The 18,286-nt window shown below is 38.9% G+C and overlaps 2 protein-coding genes and 1 pseudogene across 12 annotated transcripts in view; 1 reads left to right on the forward strand and 2 right to left on the reverse strand.

Moving 5' to 3' along the window:
• Positions 1–2,290, reverse strand: part of LOC146480926 (uncharacterized) — a 142,848-nt pseudogene extending 140,558 nt beyond the window's left edge. Inside the window, exon 1 of the transcript XR_014864497.1 lies at positions 1,685–2,290. The product of XR_014864497.1 is annotated as an uncharacterized LOC146480926 (transcript). The remainder of the gene's footprint in view (positions 1–1,684) is intronic.
• Positions 1–18,286, forward strand: part of LOC146480930 (uncharacterized) — a 122,791-nt gene that overhangs the window by 100,244 nt on the left and 4,261 nt on the right. For 3 of the 10 annotated variants that reach the window (XR_014864501.1, XR_014864499.1, XR_014864502.1), the window contains exons 1-3: positions 6,875–7,149; positions 9,965–10,253; positions 10,675–12,021. Coding sequence is in view for 2 of the 10 variants with exons in the window: in XM_085108611.1 (XP_084964737.1) it covers positions 12,004–12,021 (18 nt within the window). In the remaining 8 variants the exon portion in view is untranslated. Of the gene's footprint in view, positions 1–6,874; positions 7,150–7,713; positions 7,743–9,964; positions 10,254–10,674; positions 12,022–16,350; positions 17,171–17,191; positions 17,850–18,286 lie in introns of those variants that run through there. The other 7 variants (XM_085108611.1, XM_085108612.1, XR_014864500.1 and 4 more) reach the window with 6 other exon arrangements.
• On the reverse strand, positions 11,018–11,528 carry LOC146480938 (uncharacterized). Its single transcript, XM_085108635.1, has 2 exons — positions 11,393–11,528; positions 11,018–11,291 (listed from the first exon to the last, which is right to left on the reverse strand). Exons 1-2 carry the CDS (start codon positions 11,452–11,454, stop codon positions 11,018–11,020), a joined length of 336 nt encoding a protein of 111 aa, XP_084964761.1. The 5' UTR covers positions 11,455–11,528.

Below are 18,286 nucleotides of genomic sequence, written 5' to 3' on the forward strand. Positions count from 1 at the left end.
GGGTTTTAAAATTTAGTAACTTCGGTTTCACTGTTTAGGACCGCTCCTTTTTCGTCTTTACGTTTCCCTGAATTTCAGTGAAGTCGCCCTAAATTTTTCGTTTTCGATATGTAACAGGTCCGCGCGTGTAAACGCTTCAAGGGACTTGTTCCTGCGACTTGTCCCATCGTGTAAACCCTACAGCGGACAAGTCCCTGAAACAAGTCCCTGCGACTAGTCCCCTCGTGTGTGCCGACCTCACGGCTCTTAGTGATCAGTAAGAAACCCTCCATTTAGTATGTTTGAGAATTCCCCCTCACGATCAAGTCACTTATGAATATCATTAAGGTCAGTCGCATCACATTTTGATCTAAAGGTAAGATTCTCTTATACAAAGGGAAAATCGCTTAAAGACATACTTATAAAACCAAAACTGAAAAGGCTTTTGTCAACACAAAGGACACACAGTGGGAGTCGCGCAGGTCTGTCAATCCCATTTTAACACACAGAAATGTGGTCAAATGCCAAAATTCAGAAATAACAGATATTTTCTGTACTGTTTACGAGTTTTGACAGTTTTATATCTGAGTGTTCAATTTGATCACGCAAAGTTTGGTCAGTTTTCAGATCTTCGCTTCAATCTTGAGATCTTCGTTTTTTCCCGCGGTGATCTTCGCGTCTTCGATTTCTTCGGAAATACCCATAGACAGGCTCAATAATATAACTGATTGTTTTTGTTTACTGAATTGTAAAATTTACAAAAAGAAAAAAAGAAAAGAAATGATCACGAAGCTGCAGAAGCTATTAAATCAGCCCTCATTGCACCCCCTCCCCCCCCCCCCCCCCCAAAAAAAGCGATAAGCAATTTTCTCTTTAAAACATCTTTGATCCAAACATCTGACCCAGGGCTGACATACACGAAAGAACGGTTTTAATTTTGTGGCCATTAAACGTGAGATTGCAATCAAAGCTCACTCCGAGGTCCTTAACGGAATCGACAGGTAAAAGTTCTTTATCCAAAAGAGAAAGACGAAAACCCTAAAGTTTTTATAGCATTTGTATGTGCCCGGCCCATAAAACAAATAGCTTAGTTGTTGGGGTTTAACAGCAGCCTATTATCAAAGTATCAATTACGAATCCTACAAAGAACTTCGTTCATGGCAGTCATGGTGGTTTCGCTGTCCTGAACTCGAAATGACATCAGCAGTTTAGTGTCGTCAATAAAGTATTCTGTTGAGAGCGTTCGTGAATCTCGGGTGGTAAATAATTAGCGTAAACGGTGAAGAGTATAGTCCTGTACACCAATACATTTCAGTGAATTTGGTTACCAACGGAGTTAAATGCCAATTCAGAATATACTGATTTCAGATGTGTACAGGCAAATTGATTAAGCCTGCATTTTTATTACAAACAGCTGTATATCAATATAAAGTCCCTGGTCTACGAATAAAGGTACTGATTTTGATCTTAGCTGGGGAGAGGTAATCCAGTAGAGGGTTTATAGGTAATGAGATGCATTTTCCCACTCGACAATTTACTCTGTCGACTCGACAATACTGACTTATGTCCACTCGTACGACTCGTACACCGGACTCGACAACCTAATAGAGACACTCAATGGCTTCTTGTAGATTCTTTACATTGCGTCGGTCCTAAACACGCGAAACATTTTTCTGAAATTGTTCTTACATTACCACAAGCCTACCTTGAGTATTCTCGATGATCTTAATGACATCTGGATCTGTAGACGATGCTTTGGGGTCCGCGACGATTTCAAGAGCGTTTATCCTCTTTTTCTGTTCCTTCAATTGCAATTCAATCCTCAAAAACCCGGCACAGTACAACACAATCGATATAACAGAAATAATGGTAGCAAAGGAAGGCGAACTGTGCTTCTGAGCCGTCATGTTAGTCAACAGTCCGCCGCACTGTACAATGCAATGTTTGTCTAATTCTGTTTCAGCCCGATATGTGATACTCACATCACGAGCGTGGACGATGTGGCAAAGTATATCCTATTTATATTCTTTCTCATGTTATGCGACACAAAGTTTAAATCCGTCTCGGCAAGTTTTCTTAATTGATATCAAAACACATGAGAAGGTGCCAGAGTTCATGGAGGACGTGCTCACAGAGTTGGGCATTCGCCAACTCTCCTTTCGCACCCGCGAGATACGTGCTTTATGTGGTCTTTCGTGCACGTTGCTGTAACGGTTCAGCGGCCCTTTAACTGGACTACCTGTAGTTCTGAAGCTGTCCTTAAAAGAAAAGAAAACTTCAAACTAGAAACCACAATTTTCTCACACCACAAGAAACTCTATCCAAGCGTTTTGTCGGGTCAAGATTATTGTTATTGGGGGGGGGGGGGGGGGTGATTGTGTTGAGTATGACGCGCCGTTTGTTTCAAAGTTGGTTGGTATTTTCCGATAGTCACCGTATCTGTATCATTCAGAAGTATCTCCCCTGTCGTAGTCTGTGTAGAGCCGCCCCCTCCCCTTAGTGCAATAAAGGAAATAGGAGACGTCTGCACGCAGGCTACTCTGTCGTCCACATATAAATATTATTAATCCTTCAAATGCTTGCTTCTTTGAGTTGTTTGCAATAAGTAGATCTGTTGCAGAAATAATTAGTAATCATTAGTTCAGTTTGACACTGTGTTCATTGTAGCCTGAGTATCAAGCTTTTCGGTGGGGGGGGGGGGGGGGGGGGTTGGGGAGAGGGGAGATAACCGGTCATTTCAAAGTTGATTAGAGAATACCCGAAAAGGTAACGCACAAGAACACACCAGAGGGGAGTCAGTTTTTTATTTATTTTATTGAATGAAATTTAAAATTTAGCATTATTTAAGCTTCGGAATAGAGAATATTTTATTCCCCATACAAAGTCTCATAACGCGTTTAAATTCTCAACGACTGCGTGTAACCTAATACCGCTTGGACTCAAAGATCATCGTCCCACTATTGATTAATTATTACACGCTCTCTGGTGACGCGAGCTTGGGTTGCCTGTGGTCCAACAACTGTGTTAAACGCAAGTCCAACGACTAACTGATGACAGATTGTTGGGCCATTTTACAATTGTTTTACGAGCCGTACGAGTTGAAGAGGCACTTTCACGACCTGAACAAGTGATGAGTATTGGACAACCCTCAAAATTCAGTGAACAAGAGAACCAGTTAAACATTTACACTTTGGATATGAAGTCTCTTTGGTTGAAATTGAAAATTAGTAGGAGCAGTGGCCATGAATGTCACCATAGAAACCGCGGAGCATGCGATACGGCAAGCCTCCTGACTTCTACGAATGGTTAAAGGCTTGAGAGACCCTGTCTGTAAATGTATGTGCTCTTGTAACACTGCGGCAACTAAATCTCAGGAAGCTTTGCATTTTATCACGCCTTTTCTAAAAAAAAAAAAAAACCCTCTTAAAACTAAGAAATCCAGCAGGTGAATCAACCTCGTTTCCAGGGTCTCCCCTCTTCACGTCCAAGGGAGCGAGAGAGGGGAGATCCTGGGAACGACGTTGCATGTAAATTTAATTTTCTCTTGTTAATTTTCTCTTCAAAACAAGAAATCCAGAATCATGTTAATTTAATTATCCCTTGTTAATCGCTAATTTTGTCCTTTCCACGGTTTGCTGACGCCTTCTGACGCGTTGGTTAGGGGAGTGACACGATCAAAAGTTTAGTAAATGTATTAGATTTTGCTCAACCTTAAACCTCTATATTCCGCTCAAAATAAACGAATTTTTTACGTATCTACAAATTTTGATTCGGAAGTGTTGCATGAAGTTTTAAACTATCGTTTCCAGCTGTTGTTTCCTGATTACGTTCTCTCTACTTTAGCAAACAATAAGCAAGGAACCGCACAACGAAAATGCTGCAGGTATACGCAGGATCTGTAAAAGATCTAATCAGCCAAAAATATAAGTGACTCAAATTTTCGCAAGGCCGATCGGACTGCATAGAAAACTGAACACGACAGCGACATGATAGAGACCAAACCGAGAATCAACAGAATGCGGCAACCGTGGACAGCTGTTTCGAGCTGGTTGGCTCTCGTCAGCACGGTGTAGCACAGCAAAAAGTAACCAAAGTAACCAACACCAACGCGAGTCGAGTGGTATACCAAATGCAATGTTTTGGACCGTAGATCTTTTTACATCTTATATGCTGTACTTTTAACATGGTTTTGCCTTGTACCTACGAAGGAAAGTTTTGCTTTTCTCATTTAACTTATTGCGACAGCGACATGATATTTCAGTTCTTTTGTTCATTGTTCGTAGTCACGCGCTATGACGTGGACGGATGTCTGAATTTGGGCCCATCCGAAATAGGCTATCACGTGCATTTGGTAGACCACTCGACTCGCGTCAACTAGTGTTCTACTTTTTGCTGTGCTACACCGTGCTGGCGAGAGTCAACCAGCTCGAAACAGCGGTCCACGGTTGCCGCATTCTGTTGATTCTCGGTTTGGTCTCTATCATGTCGCTGTCGTGTTAAGTTTTCTACGCAGTCCGACCAGCCCTTCAGAAATTTGAGTCATCTATATTTTACGACGATGATTTTATTACAATTACCTTTTGAAAGACATGTTCGCGTTCAAAATTTAACAAGTAACAAGTCCGAATGGTGTTACAGAGGCCGAAAGTTAGTCTCCTTCGCAGTTAGAGTGACAATTCCAGCTGCAACGCAAGCACCCGTTGTTCTGTTGTTTGGGCTCGCCACGCAACGCGATTCCTCTAGCGTGACGAGCCCAAAACAAAGTTGAAAGTTGACTAAAATCCATTCATGACATCTAACGCGGCCGCGAAAGTGTCACGCAGAAAACGTGGTAAGGTCTACTCTAGAGAAGTTCTGCGCTTGCGCGATTGTTTTGGCCCAGGAACAAGAAACAGACGTAATCTGATGGAACCGGAAATCACTAACAATGTCTTTTAGAGTTACAAATGAAATAAATTTGCATTTTGACACGAGTACAACGCGGTGAAGCGTTATTAATTTTGAGGTAAACATAGCACAGAATTGTTTATATCGAAAAATAAATTGAAATTCAAGGGCAAGTATCAATTATACTCAAATTTGAAACCTGGAAAAATATATGTATGAATTACAAGCTTAATGTACAACGAAACTGTGTTGAAAGCGTGCAATGGCGATTTTTACTTCTCAGTATTACTTTTTTTTCTGTTTATAACCGTCAAAGTCTAGAAGAGTGGAAGGTTAAAGGTCCCCCTTATTTTCTTATGGGATAATGGGACGCTACATCTCTTGAACTACAGAGATAAAAAGTTTAAAACTGTTTCAAAGGGTATAAAAGAAGATATATGATGGTGCAAATCCAGTTTTTTTTTTTCGTTTTCGTCGACTACATTTTTCCCCTAGGAACTGATTTTTTTTTTTTTTGTTCTCTCTTTTAGCTGTTTCTGAGTTTGAAATAAACCATTTTGTTTGTGATTAAATGTAAACAGCAATTTCTAAACATTATTACGTAATTCGTAATACGCGTTAAAGTACCACAAATGCCAAGTTAAAAAATCTACAATTTCGATTTTATGCAACTTTGTCTTTTCTCCGTTACGATATTTTTTTTTATTGTTTTCGCGTTTAAATACCCCTAAAGTTTGACCATATACTGTCATGTGGCGGGAAATTTGAATTTCTATAATTAGCTGTAACTTCGTAACTTCACACCTTTTTATCAGATGGAGATGGGGTTTTCACCAGAAATCATAGAATTCTATACCGAAAACCAATACAGCATTTTTCTCATTATTTTCCTGAATTTTAATTAAGACGCCAAATTTGGGCATCATTTGTGACGTCACAATAGCGGTCAAATAGAATTAAATAATAACCAATTGCAAGGTAATTTATCCACCTACATCCCTTCCAAGTCTCGTTACATTCGATTCATTCTACTTTTGTCTATAGCTTATTTCTCTATAGTGCTTAGCTCTCTCAGTTTTGAGAGTTGCGGGAGGAAAAGCCCTAGCAACCGACCATCGTGATATAAATGATAATAGAAGCAGAAGGCTGGTTTGGCCAGCCGAAATATATAGCACACTTTAAAAAGTAATTCTGCTTTGTATCGGTCTCTGCTTCTATTATCAAATATAGTAACCTTTTTTACATCTTTGTATTTAAATTGACTGATAAATGGATCACTAAAATGACGATGTCGTCAAATACAGTTGCGTTTGCCGACTGTCAATATAGGTCTCGAGTATATTGAAAGCTACATCAGTGTGTGTCAATTTTTTCAATTTAGGTGTTGCTTTTAGTGCCTGCTGAAACAAAAAACGATTGCCTCTCTCTCCTTTCATTTTTCGAACTCTTCCTGATAACATAAAAATTTCACTAAGCAATCCTTAAAATGCGGCTAAATTTCTGTTAATTCAACTGCATTTTCATGCTACTCCAAATCCAAATTCGAAGGCAGCTTTTCATTCGGTCATATTGCCAAGACTTGAACTAATTTAGATTGAAATCACCGTGATAATTTATTAAGTTTAAAACGTCGTTACTAAATTCATGTCAAATTTGTGTCCACATATAAAATTAATGGCGGTATTTTCGACACATCCGCATTAAAAATGTAATAATAATATCTATCGTTTCGTTTTCGTTTTTTCTTTTTATTTTCTTTCTTTTCAATTTTTTGAGGTCGTTAGGGCAGCTTTGCTTTGGTTGAATTCTTTCTTCTTCATTTTCTAGTCTTCTTTTTGATAACAAGGATGATTAAAATATTTAATACATTGCGTGATTGAATTTGTTCACGTCGATTTGGTTGTTTTAAATCTCGCCGCACATCTCTCAGGCATGAATATAAAAATGATTAAAAGGCCAAGCTTGCGTGGTTCTGCCATTAAATCTTTCACAACAAGGGCAGCAATTACACATACTTTGATGCTTACGAAAGTTGAAATTAAGGCGCGTGTCTTTCGAACATTATATTTCAGAATACGCTGCTCCGGTAATTCCTGACTAGAGAGGATTTTTGATTGATTTCCGTGGGTTTCACTTGTCTTGCATGTCACATTCTGCGTCGCGTGAACATCATTCAACAAAACATATGGCACTTACCCTTAAAAGGATAGCTATCCATACAACATACTAGAATATCCTTTCAAGCCAAACAGTCAATTTTCTGCAGGACTTCGATCTCATTTGGTGAGTACACTTTCACACGTTTGTTATTTTTGTTTTGCAGCAAAAATTGAATTAGTTCAGCAAATACGGTTAATGCCATCTTCGGGTTGATTGTCTCACATCAAAAGACAAAACAAAATAAATAGTTTATGTTTTTGTCTTCAAAATGTGTTACCGTCCATTGTTTCAACAAAAGGAACGCCTCAAAAAGACGAGAGCTATGATTTGAATCATTACGGTTTAATGTTTTAAGGAATGACGAATAAATTCGATCCTTTAACACAGTAAACTTTCGATCAGCTTTAAAATACGAACTGATCGAATACTGAAAATACGAGAGAAAATTCGACAGCATAAACGACACTCGTTGACCGAGCTACAAAAGCTAGACCCGGAAGCGAACAAGACACTTCAATCTAAATCTATTGTTAACCAAAAAACCCGGTTTAAGCAGACATTGACACTCTAGAATATATTTACAGTTTTCTCGCCGAAAATCTCTGTTGTATTATATGGTTATTTTTTTAACCTCCCGGTTCAGTTTAAATTATTTATTGCCTGGTTTTCCTTTTAACGCTTTGATAGGTATCCCATTCGGTGACGTCACGTCAGAGGTAAATACAGATGTTATCACACTCACAGATGCCAACATTTATCATTTTTATTCTTCAGCCCGAGGGAATGAGTGGTGAAAAGATCACTTTTGACAAGAGTTGACAAATTCACAAACGTGGAAGCACAAGTGCATCATTATGTGTACTTTTGAGAATATTTTAAACTGAGCTAAATGCAAAACAATGCTTATCCACGTTACACCGAAAATATCACTATAAATTAAAGCAATTTTTTTATATATATTTAATTAAGTAACGCCCTGCTCGGATCAAAGAAATTACGATACGATCGTGAGGTTAAAACATATATTTGTTATAAATCAATTATATTTTTCATATCTGACCAGTCAGTCGATTGATACGAGTTTTGGTGGATGGCGGCTGATTATTTCAGTATTGCCATGGTGATAACAGTATTACTAGTAATAAGGTGGTTTATAGCATGTGACATGCAGTTGCCATGGGAAATTTGCTTGGAGCCAGACTTGGTCTATCTGGGAAGCCCTGATCCCAAGATTTTACCTGACGTATATTTTTTTAAGAATAAAAAGTAGCGAGATTAAATCATGACGTTTAATTTCGGCGACAACATGTCACCATTATCAAATATAAATTATTATAAGTTCAGTAACGTTTCTGGACTTATAATAATTTACCTTTGATAATGGTGACATGTCGTCGCCGAAACGTCATGTTTTAATCTCGCTACTTTTTATTCTGAAATGTTTTTCCAAATCCTTCGTTATCAGTATATTTTTGTTTTGTGCGTTATGCGATCATATGTAACAAGGCGGCCTGTCAGGATCTCAGAGATCTCCTTTTTTCAGTATCGAGATGCCAGTGACGTAAAAATATTCCCCAGTAAACCGGACTGGCCGATTGTTGGATAAAACTGAAAAAAACGGCTAGTAGAGGTGGTTTGCCATTCGCCATGTTGGTAGACGAAACAAAAGAAAATTTTTTCACAAAGTTTGCATAACTATGGAAAAGAAATCCCGGAGGAGAAAAATCTTATTTCTCCTCTCCACCAACTTGGCCGCGATGACGTCACATGCAAACCATAAATTGGCTCGTTTCTCAGTTCTAGATGAAAATATAATCAGTCCGAGTTCAGTTGTAAATTGAGGAGCTTTGATGCTTACAGAGCCACCACAAAGAGGAACGATACTTTCCGCTAAGTATAGGCAAGGAGCCTTTCTCGTTAGCCGCTTTTCTCTCGAGATTGAGCCTGACCCTAACCGTAACCCTAAACCTAACCCCAATCTCCAAATTGATGTCAGTAGTCTTTGTTAAGGTAACTCGGTCGCTTGTGCCACTGCTCAGGGAGGCCATTACAACTAGATTAAAACTGAACACAACACGACGCAAATTAGCTGATTTTGAACCTAAAAACTGAGTTTTGAGTTTTAAGCTTTGTTTGTTGTTCCTTGTGCGCTTCTTAATTTCTACCGAAGCTGTTTTAGCAAGAAATACTTTTGGTGTTTCCCTTCCACAAAATTTACAGTATTTCATACATTCTCATGCATTAATGGTAACTCTGCAGTGTATGTTGTAGTGCTAAAGAGAACCCATGAATTTCCCACTGAGCGTTAGCCCAAGTAAGGAAATAGGACGAGGCAAAAACTTTGACCTCGTCAGGAATCATTCATTATTACACATTACCTTTACTGTAATTAAGGCTGGTATAGGACATAAGCATAAAAATAAACAAGCGAGGATACTGACTTCGTAAACATAAAGACATACGCATGAGCAGAAAAGATTTTTTTTGGCGGAAGTCTCGATACAGGCCAAGATGTAACCAAGACTTGTGGAGGAACAGTTGACTGCCTTGTGCTTGTGCTAATGTCGTCCCTGTTCTCATATTAAGTAAACACCCTGAAACAGGCATTAGAATAATTACAAGAAGTACGAACTTGTTCGTTCTCCTTGTGCTTATGCTTATTCATATGTCGCAGGTGTTCTCACTTGTCGTTTAAGCGGCGTTTGTGCTTATGCTTATTCCTTAGAGAAGTCCAGACTTATACAGAGTTTCAGCCTGCCTGCAAAATTACCACTAAAGAGATCATGAATCCAAAAGCTATGCCATGGCCGACGTTGAACTATAATAACAGGAGCTACTTGTAGAAGAATTTTGTTTCACCTCAGGAACGTTTGATGAAAAATATTTCTCTCATTCTATCAGCTATATTAACTGATTACAATTTTCTTCTTTATGAAAGGCAACAACTGTCTGGATAAAAGTCATGTCTGACCTTGCTGCAATTAAAAACAATGTGCAGACACGCGCCTTTAGGAGCGTCTCATGCAACCGCCATCCACCGCTTGGATCTCATCGCTCAAGAAGAACTCTCAGTCTTCCAACCCGGGAAAAGCCAGCGATTCCGCCGGTAATAACGGAAAACCCTGAATTTTCGCAGCTGGTGTCTGGCGAACCACACACTGAGGAAGAGATGCCAAATGAAGGACAGCCGAAACAGCAGCAGATACTCCTGGATTGTTATGAAATCGGTACGGTAGATCTTTTAGCCTCGACGTTTTATAGTCAGTTCAATATAGGGTGGAGGGCGTAGGTGATTGACTTCCAGGAACAGCCTATATGAGATACGTATTGGCACCATAGCAAGTTTGGGCCCCCTGTAGCAGGCTTTTAGTAAGGCTGGTTTTCACTGACTAGGATATATATAAGCATTAGCATAAAGGTAAGCAAGTGAGAACACTAGCTACATAAGCATAATTGGACAGACGCACGGATAGAAAACCTGATTTCTTGACGGAAATCTCGATACCAGCCCTCCTTAGACGAAATGGTTGACTGCCTTTTGCTTGCGCTTTTGTCGTCCCCGCTCTCATTAGTGAAAACGTCGACATATGCATACGCATTGTCAATATCGCAGGTGCTTTTGGATGACTATCTTATTTTTTCCAACAGGTTGGGTTACTCCAGTGGTAGGATTACTCATCAGTCTGCTTATGTACGCTTGGGCGTGTTTCCTCGCATGGTCTTCAAACAACAAAGAACCAGGAACTGATTAGAATTTTTATATGTAAATAGGGACACGGCTTGCTAGGACGTTTACATTTCTGACACTCTGCTTGCTGATACATTTTAATTCATCATCTGTAGGTATTTGAATGATATCGACACCGAGATTCAAGTCAGCTCCAGGAGACAGCTCGTAATTTCCAGCATGTTCCTGATGTCTCTTTGCCCTTGTCGTCATGCCAGACGGTCATAGCAGTTTGCTAGCTCCTCTCGTGGCTAATCCTACCAATCATGATTTGAGCGGCAGGACCGGCTGCAGTAACGGCACGTAAAGGTGCCACAATTTGAGACGGGGGTCGTTTGACGCACTCTCTGTTTTCTTCGATCGCACTTCTCTTTCCACTCTGCCCTCAGTATCTCTTCCTGCAGGGCGGCTCCTGTGGGCACCGCAAGTTTTCCAGGCCGCTCGATCTGACACCATTCGTTCCCAGGATTTTGGGTCGATCTGTTCATGTCTAGTACTGATCATGTCTAGTACTGATGATGCCTTTCTATACGACTTGCTGCAAACCGAAAAAAAAAAAAAAACAGTTACCGCAGTTTGTAATAAATTCCTGGCGTTGAGTAAATGCGTTGTCCGGTTGCCGTTTTCATAAATACTAACCCGGCCTTGTCTTCCCAGTTTCCTTCCTTCGTCCCCACGAATGGAAAGCGCTCTAGGTTCATGTGACAAACAACCAATGCATACTGCTAGGATGTGATGTCGATGGGTGGCAATGTGCTTGGATTTGAATGTCGATGGGTGGCAATGTGCTTGGATTTGAATGTCGATGGGTGACAATGTGCTGGGATTTGAATGTCGATGAGCGGTATAAGTGAAAGAAATGTGATGGAAATACATCTATCACTTGTCCACCAGGATAGGACATAACATCACATTTCTTTCACAATGTTAATCCAATTTATAGACTTGTCTCGATTTACAAAGATAATACCTAACACCAGAAACAAAGGTCAAGCTATTATAACCCACGAGGGAAGCGCGTCAGGTCTGGCAAATGACGAAATGGCTACGATATTTGATAGCTCTGCTGTTATTACAAAAATATTATCTTCCATTAGGCAGGTGATTAGTTCCAAAGCAACGTCAAACTATTGGATGCTTGTGTAGCGTAGCACTGCTCATAGACAGAGAAAACATAACTTTTCGCCGTTGGTAGCAGAGGTTTGCCAGACGAAGCGTCGTGGCCGATTTTCAACACAGGACAAGTCGCAATGGAAGGAGAAGAACAGGCAAGTGTGCTAGTTGTTTATTTTTAGTGAAACGCTGTGACTTATGGTGTTAGAGCTGATCAGTACCATCAATTATAACTTCCTAACGTACAGTGTCGCCTTAAGGCGTGGGAAGAGAGGGGAAAGAGAAGGAGGATCGAGCAACTCAAGGCTTCAGCTAAGTAAAGTTCTGCCTCGCGAAAGATTATTTGTTCACGTTAATCTTAAGCCAATTACAGAACAAAACCATTTGGTACTAAAGTATTGAAGAGTGAGACAGAGGATGCAGAAGACCAAGACAGTGGCACGTCCACAATAATAATGTTAAAAATAAGGGAGTTCTGACTTCTCTGGCGTCCTTTCGCTGAACAGCTTTGACGATAGAAATCGACTAAAGATCATTACCATGAAGCACTGTACTGTTACGTGTTCCACTCTTTCAGACTGGGAATAGTATAGTAAAAGTGTTATAGTTGTTATAGGAGCGAAGGACGGCCGATAGCCACAAACACTTTGAGCTTTGCTAGAGAACTGAATCGAATCATTTCAAGTTCGCCTTTCGTCATCTCCCTTTAGTAGAACAACTAGCTGGCAGTCAGCGTTACTTAAAAAGCTGAGCTCTTTCATTTGAATACTACTCACTGTCAGTCAAATTTCATGCATAAAATGAAAAGTTAGCTTTGATTAGAATGGCAAAAATGCACCTATCAACAACATCTAATTAAATCGACAACTTTGACCAACACAAACTATAACTACGATTTTAGACCCATCTCAGTATACAACTAAGGTGATATTGAGTTAAATGCATCTGAATGTTAAAATTTATATGAAAAATTAAGAATCAGCTGGTCAAAAGCCGCTTTGCCAGGCGCCTGCATTTTAGGCCGGCAAACACTTAAACTCAATAGGCAAAGCAAGAACGTACTGTTGAATAATCAATCGTCGGCGTAACTGAGATTTGGCTGTGAGCTTCGGCTGGTTCTCCCTCCAAAGTTTCTCTTAAGTTAGGAGTGTATGGGTTCTATAAATCAAGTAGCATTTGACTTCTTTATTGAAAGGAAAAAATATATTTTGTTATTAATTATAACAGGCAACTTAATGAGCACTATAAAACAGATGGCTAAGTAGCGAGGTCACCGCCAGGGCAGATGATCCGGCTTGATTCATCCATGAACGAAGACCTTCTAGTTTCTTCTTCTAAATACCATGAACACAGAATACAAATGCTGATTTGAAAGGTTAATAAAAGAAAATAAATAATAAGAAGAGGAAAAAAATCCCATTTTTTTCTTATTCCAAATGTAGCCATTTTTTTTTTCTTTGACAGACGGCTTCGATAGCTAGCTGTCAGTTTCAACTGTAACACTTTATACAACCTATTTAAACATAGCTAAAGAAGATAGCAATACTGGACTCCGAAAATCAGTGGCCAAACTCATTAGTCGATCCATATGCATTTTAGTTTAGCCGAAAAATAATCTCTTTAAGCATAAGTATTATATTTTCTTTGGGATTTGTTTGAATTAATATAATGTCTCGTGTGTTGTTTACTGGATAATCAGTACAATTTTTTTTTTGGAAATACAATGCACTCCGGAAATATTCAATGCTTAGCCAGTGTCATACTTCAAAGGCTGTGCTCACTAAAAAATGTATGTTATATCCGATGCATGCTGAAAACTGTAACTTCTACTTCTGACACAAAACAAAACTTACCTCTGTTAAAACCATCAATTTCAAGTTGACACTTACTGAAAAAGAAAGAAAGAAAAACGCCGACAAAAACAAAAAAACCCGTTTGTCAAAAATTTATAGGGTATGCCTTGTTTTAAGTTTTTAAAATACTGCTTGAAAACAAAACAATAGATCCCATTCAGAAATAATGAAAAAAAAAAAAACCTTCTTCGTAAATTGTTACTTTCATAAGAAGCGTACTAAAATCGAGTCATGTTCAGAGTTAAATATGCTTGTTTTTTTCCTTCCGGACAAGAGAGAATGCCCTGGTTTGTTTTTCGTACGTGCTGTTACCTTTCTCTGTGCTCCCGAAAGCCGTCAACAAGTTGACCAAACTCTAAGACCAAAATCGCTTAAAGCGGCTTTCGGGAGCTTACAAAAGGGAAAATTAAAACCACAGCAAAAACAACAGGCAAGGTTTCTCAAGACAAACCGTTTGGTAATTGTACCTTTTCATAGAAAATCTGTTGACTATTTTGATGGAAAAGATCGATGCACAAACTCTCATACAAGGCTCTTTTCATCTGTGGGCCAATATGAACTCAGGAATGCCTGTGGTTTGACCCTTAGAATGTTTGGTTTACCACGAAAACATTTTACAAACAACTAACTTCGGATGTTGTAAGCAGAATCTAGTCCATAAGGGCAGAAACAAAGCGCAGTTTTCTAAACAGAGCCTTCTGCTTACCAGTTCGGATGCTGACTACCACTGACTCAAAATTATTGAGAAGAATCTATAATGTTCACCCTTTAAAAGAAAGTTTTAAAATACATCATCTCTGGAAAACTGATTACCATTAAGTATTTAAGTGCATGAAATTTAATTTGAAATTAATTTAAGAAAATTTCATCGCCATTGTGGTATCGAGTTTATAAATGTGGTTGCTAATGTAATTATTCAATTTTAATTAAAATTCATCTTGCCTATATAGTGGCAAGAGGGGCAAGTGGCTTTGTCTTTCATGTTTTCAAAATGAGAAAAAAAATGATAAATCGGTGTTTCTTTTTTGTCAATGCAATCAAGAACTTTCAATTTATATCTACATTTTTGCAATTGAAAGAACTCTTAATAATTCGTGGCTCTAGAGACGCAATGGCATAACTATTTAAGTTAATTTTGAAATAATCCTTGAGTTAGCACTTAAATGCCAGGGTGGTCTGTGTGTGCATCGGTCTATTCGAATGATGATGAAAAAAAATAATTGTTACTCAAAATAAAGTTAGATTACCGTGTTTGTACTATCTTTAGCCTTCAAGCTGCTAAATAAAGATAATCCCATTATAGCTATTTTTGTTGTATCCGCACCGCGATAAGTATTGCATTGCTTCCCGTACAATGTTTTTTTCTTACTGTTTTGTTTTTTCGAAACAGTGTGGAATGAAAGAAAAATTGAACGAACGAACTAAAATACGTGCAAACAAACGACGGAAGGAAAAAGAATAGATGAATATATAGTTGTTTGATTGGACAGACGGACAAATGGATGGATGGATGGATGGATGGATGGATGGATGGATGGATGGATGGATGGATGGATGGATGGATGGATGGATGGATGGATGGATGGATGGATGAATGGATGGATGGATGGATGGATGGATGGATGGATGGATGGATGGATGGGTGGGTGGGTGGGTGGGTGGATGGATTGAAGGAAGGAAGGAAAGGAAAAAAGACTTATGACTATCGATGAAAAAGATGGATGTTTGGACGTAAGGACGGATGGACGCATGGATGGAGTGTAGATAAGTATAGCTGGAATAGATCGAATATGCTATGAATGGGTGGATAGAATATTTTACTACTCCAAATTTGCCCAAATTGCCCTGGTAGGTCCTGAAATCCATTCACAAAACGGCCAGAGAGACAACTTCACTAGTGGGCCTCCATGTCTGCTACACAGCATGTTTGGCGACTCAGTCAGCATGAAACCACCTCTCACCTCTGTTTTCTTTCGAAGGCTTGCCTCTACCCACATTCCAGCTTAATGATGCCAGAATGGGGGCCTCAGCAGAGGAAAATGGCTCGAAAAAACACTTACAAAGCGATGATTTTACCAGATTCGTGCTCGTGCACTCGCTCGAACAAACAACAACCGTCACTTGCGTCACGTGACAATTTAGCCTAAGCCTACAGTTTCTTAAGACCGCAGATATTTTTATTTTTATCATCTCCATTTATGGAGAAATTAAGTGGTTCAGACGATTAATTGCCAAAAAGTCATTGAAAAAAAATAGCACAAACCTAGGATTCAAAGGGTTAATTATCTCTAAAAAAAATGTTCCGCTACCCCCAATTTTCTTTCTGGATTCCAATAGCCCTTGCTAAGATCTGCTTTTCCCTCATAGTCATAAACTGTGCAAAAATACTTTGTATTAGGAGGCCCCTTTCCTTAACCCTTTCACTCCCAAGATCTGAGAGCTAATTCTCCTAACCAGTGGTCATACAAAGCTTTTTTGGCTTTTCCTGAGAATTTGGTTTTGTATCAAGACTTTCCCTTAGTTGATGATTTTCGAAATATATATATATGTATATTAATATATGTATTAATCTCGGTCCACCCTTACAATTAAGCGCCCGATTAAGCGAACGGAAAATAATTCTAATTTCATCAACGGCCTGCACTGTACTACGAGCTTCGTTTGATTTGCATCGCTGTGGGACTTCATTCGACTCAAGATTTAAAAAAAGAAGTAAGTAAGAACTACCTTCAGCATTGTAGTAAACTGCACCAGATCAGAGGAATTAAGTGCCAGTTAGCTAGTTTCAGCTGTTTGAATGGTTACACTTTTCCAATGTTTTCAGTTTTCCTTTGAACACGATAAGACGCGATTTACTGGTTTAGACTACGAGCAGGTCTTATCTCGAGCATGTTAAAAGGTAGCCCTAGCTGAAGGCTGGTATGGGAAAAGACGTATTATGGTATGGAATAAATCAGGAGAGCAGGGTGGTGCTGCGCCGAACTGAGCACCCTCCCCACCCTGGGCTGATATATTGAATTAAGGCAGTTTGCACAGATAAAACAAAAAGTATTTAATGGAAGTTAACCATTATAATTGGAAACAGCTTATCGGTCTGTTGTGTCTGGTGATTGAGCAGCGCGTCAAAAATTTCAAGGTTCATCGGCGAAACACGTTCAATCTCTGTCAACCATGAAATTTCTAACATTTTGCTGCAACGTTTGATTTTTTCTGTATCGTTGCTTATCGCGGGACTTGTGAGGTTGGACAGAATCTCTTCATCGGAAAAATCAAACGACATTGCACGTTTTATTCCTGTCCCGCCGACGAAGACAGTTTGTGTACACAGCAAGTGCTTTTTTAGGCCAACAGAGCCTTGTGAACATAAAGAATTATTTGTTATCGGCAAACTTAGAAACATCTGAGTGCACATGAAGATTTCAAGACATCCAGCGCAGTGAAACTAAAAAAGGTTAGTTACCGACGACAAAACCCATGTAATATTACTGATCATTTTGAATTCAAAGACTATGTAGCAGTCATAATTTGGCGATTGGTCGAATTCACGTTCATAATTCTCAGTCTTAAAGGAGTGGCATCGAACAGAAAGTATCTATTATAAGAAAGTTTAACGTTCATGTTTCGTTGATGTTGATGTTTAACGTTCATGTTTTGGATGCCCCTGAGCCTATAAAGTGTTTTCTGCAAAGGCGCCCAATGAAGACAATTCAATACTGATACTCGTTTTTCGTTTTCCTAGATCGTTTTAAGGCCTTAATACAAAGGCTATTTGGAACGATATAGGCAGTAAGATATCTTCGGTTAGTTTAGGACTTGGAAAATTTTCGTAAGCGGAATCTTATCTCCCGATTTGCCTGGCTGCTGTTCACGGAAACGTCTTTTGAATCTTACCTAGCAAAGCCATTTTTGTCCCTCCCAAGACAAAAGGTATTATGCTTGATACCCATGTTTAATATGAATATTTGACATGACATTTCACCAACAAAATCTTTTTTCTTTTTTATCACAGTTAAATTCGAAAATCTAAAGCGATTCAGCTCTTCCGAGTAAATATTCATCGTGAACTTTTAAATTTTAGTTCCGTGAATAAGCTGCGCTCATTGGAAAGAAACTACAGACACCATTAAGCGGTAGGCGTTTGTTAGGTTGTGTTATTTGCTTTCTATAATTTGCAAGATAAGGCAATTGGGATTTTATTATTACGATGGATTCATAGACAGAGGGCCATGAACATTGAAAATTATGTTGCAAATTTCTGTAATTTTTACAATGCTACTGCTGCTCCGTGTTTATTTTCACCGTAAATTAGATAATTAATTTTAATTATAAAGTTTACTTTTTAGCAACTTTGTCGATGATTCAGTTCTGTCAAATGCAAACTGGGTTATAATGCCAGAATAGGTTGATCATATCAATAAATTTGCACGAAAAATCTACTGAGTCAGACCTTTGAAGGATGCTATCCAGCTGGTCTAAATTTAAGCTACTTTACGTATCCGAAGATAAGTTCACGGGCTACCATATATTTTGCCTGTCTGTAAAATATGCTAATATAAACCATCTTGTT

This window comes from Pavona decussata, unplaced genomic scaffold, assembly GCF_977016875.1.
Source record: "Pavona decussata unplaced genomic scaffold, jaPavDecu1.1 SCAFFOLD_51, whole genome shotgun sequence".
Classification (NCBI taxonomy): Eukaryota; Metazoa; Cnidaria; class Anthozoa; order Scleractinia; family Agariciidae; genus Pavona; species Pavona decussata.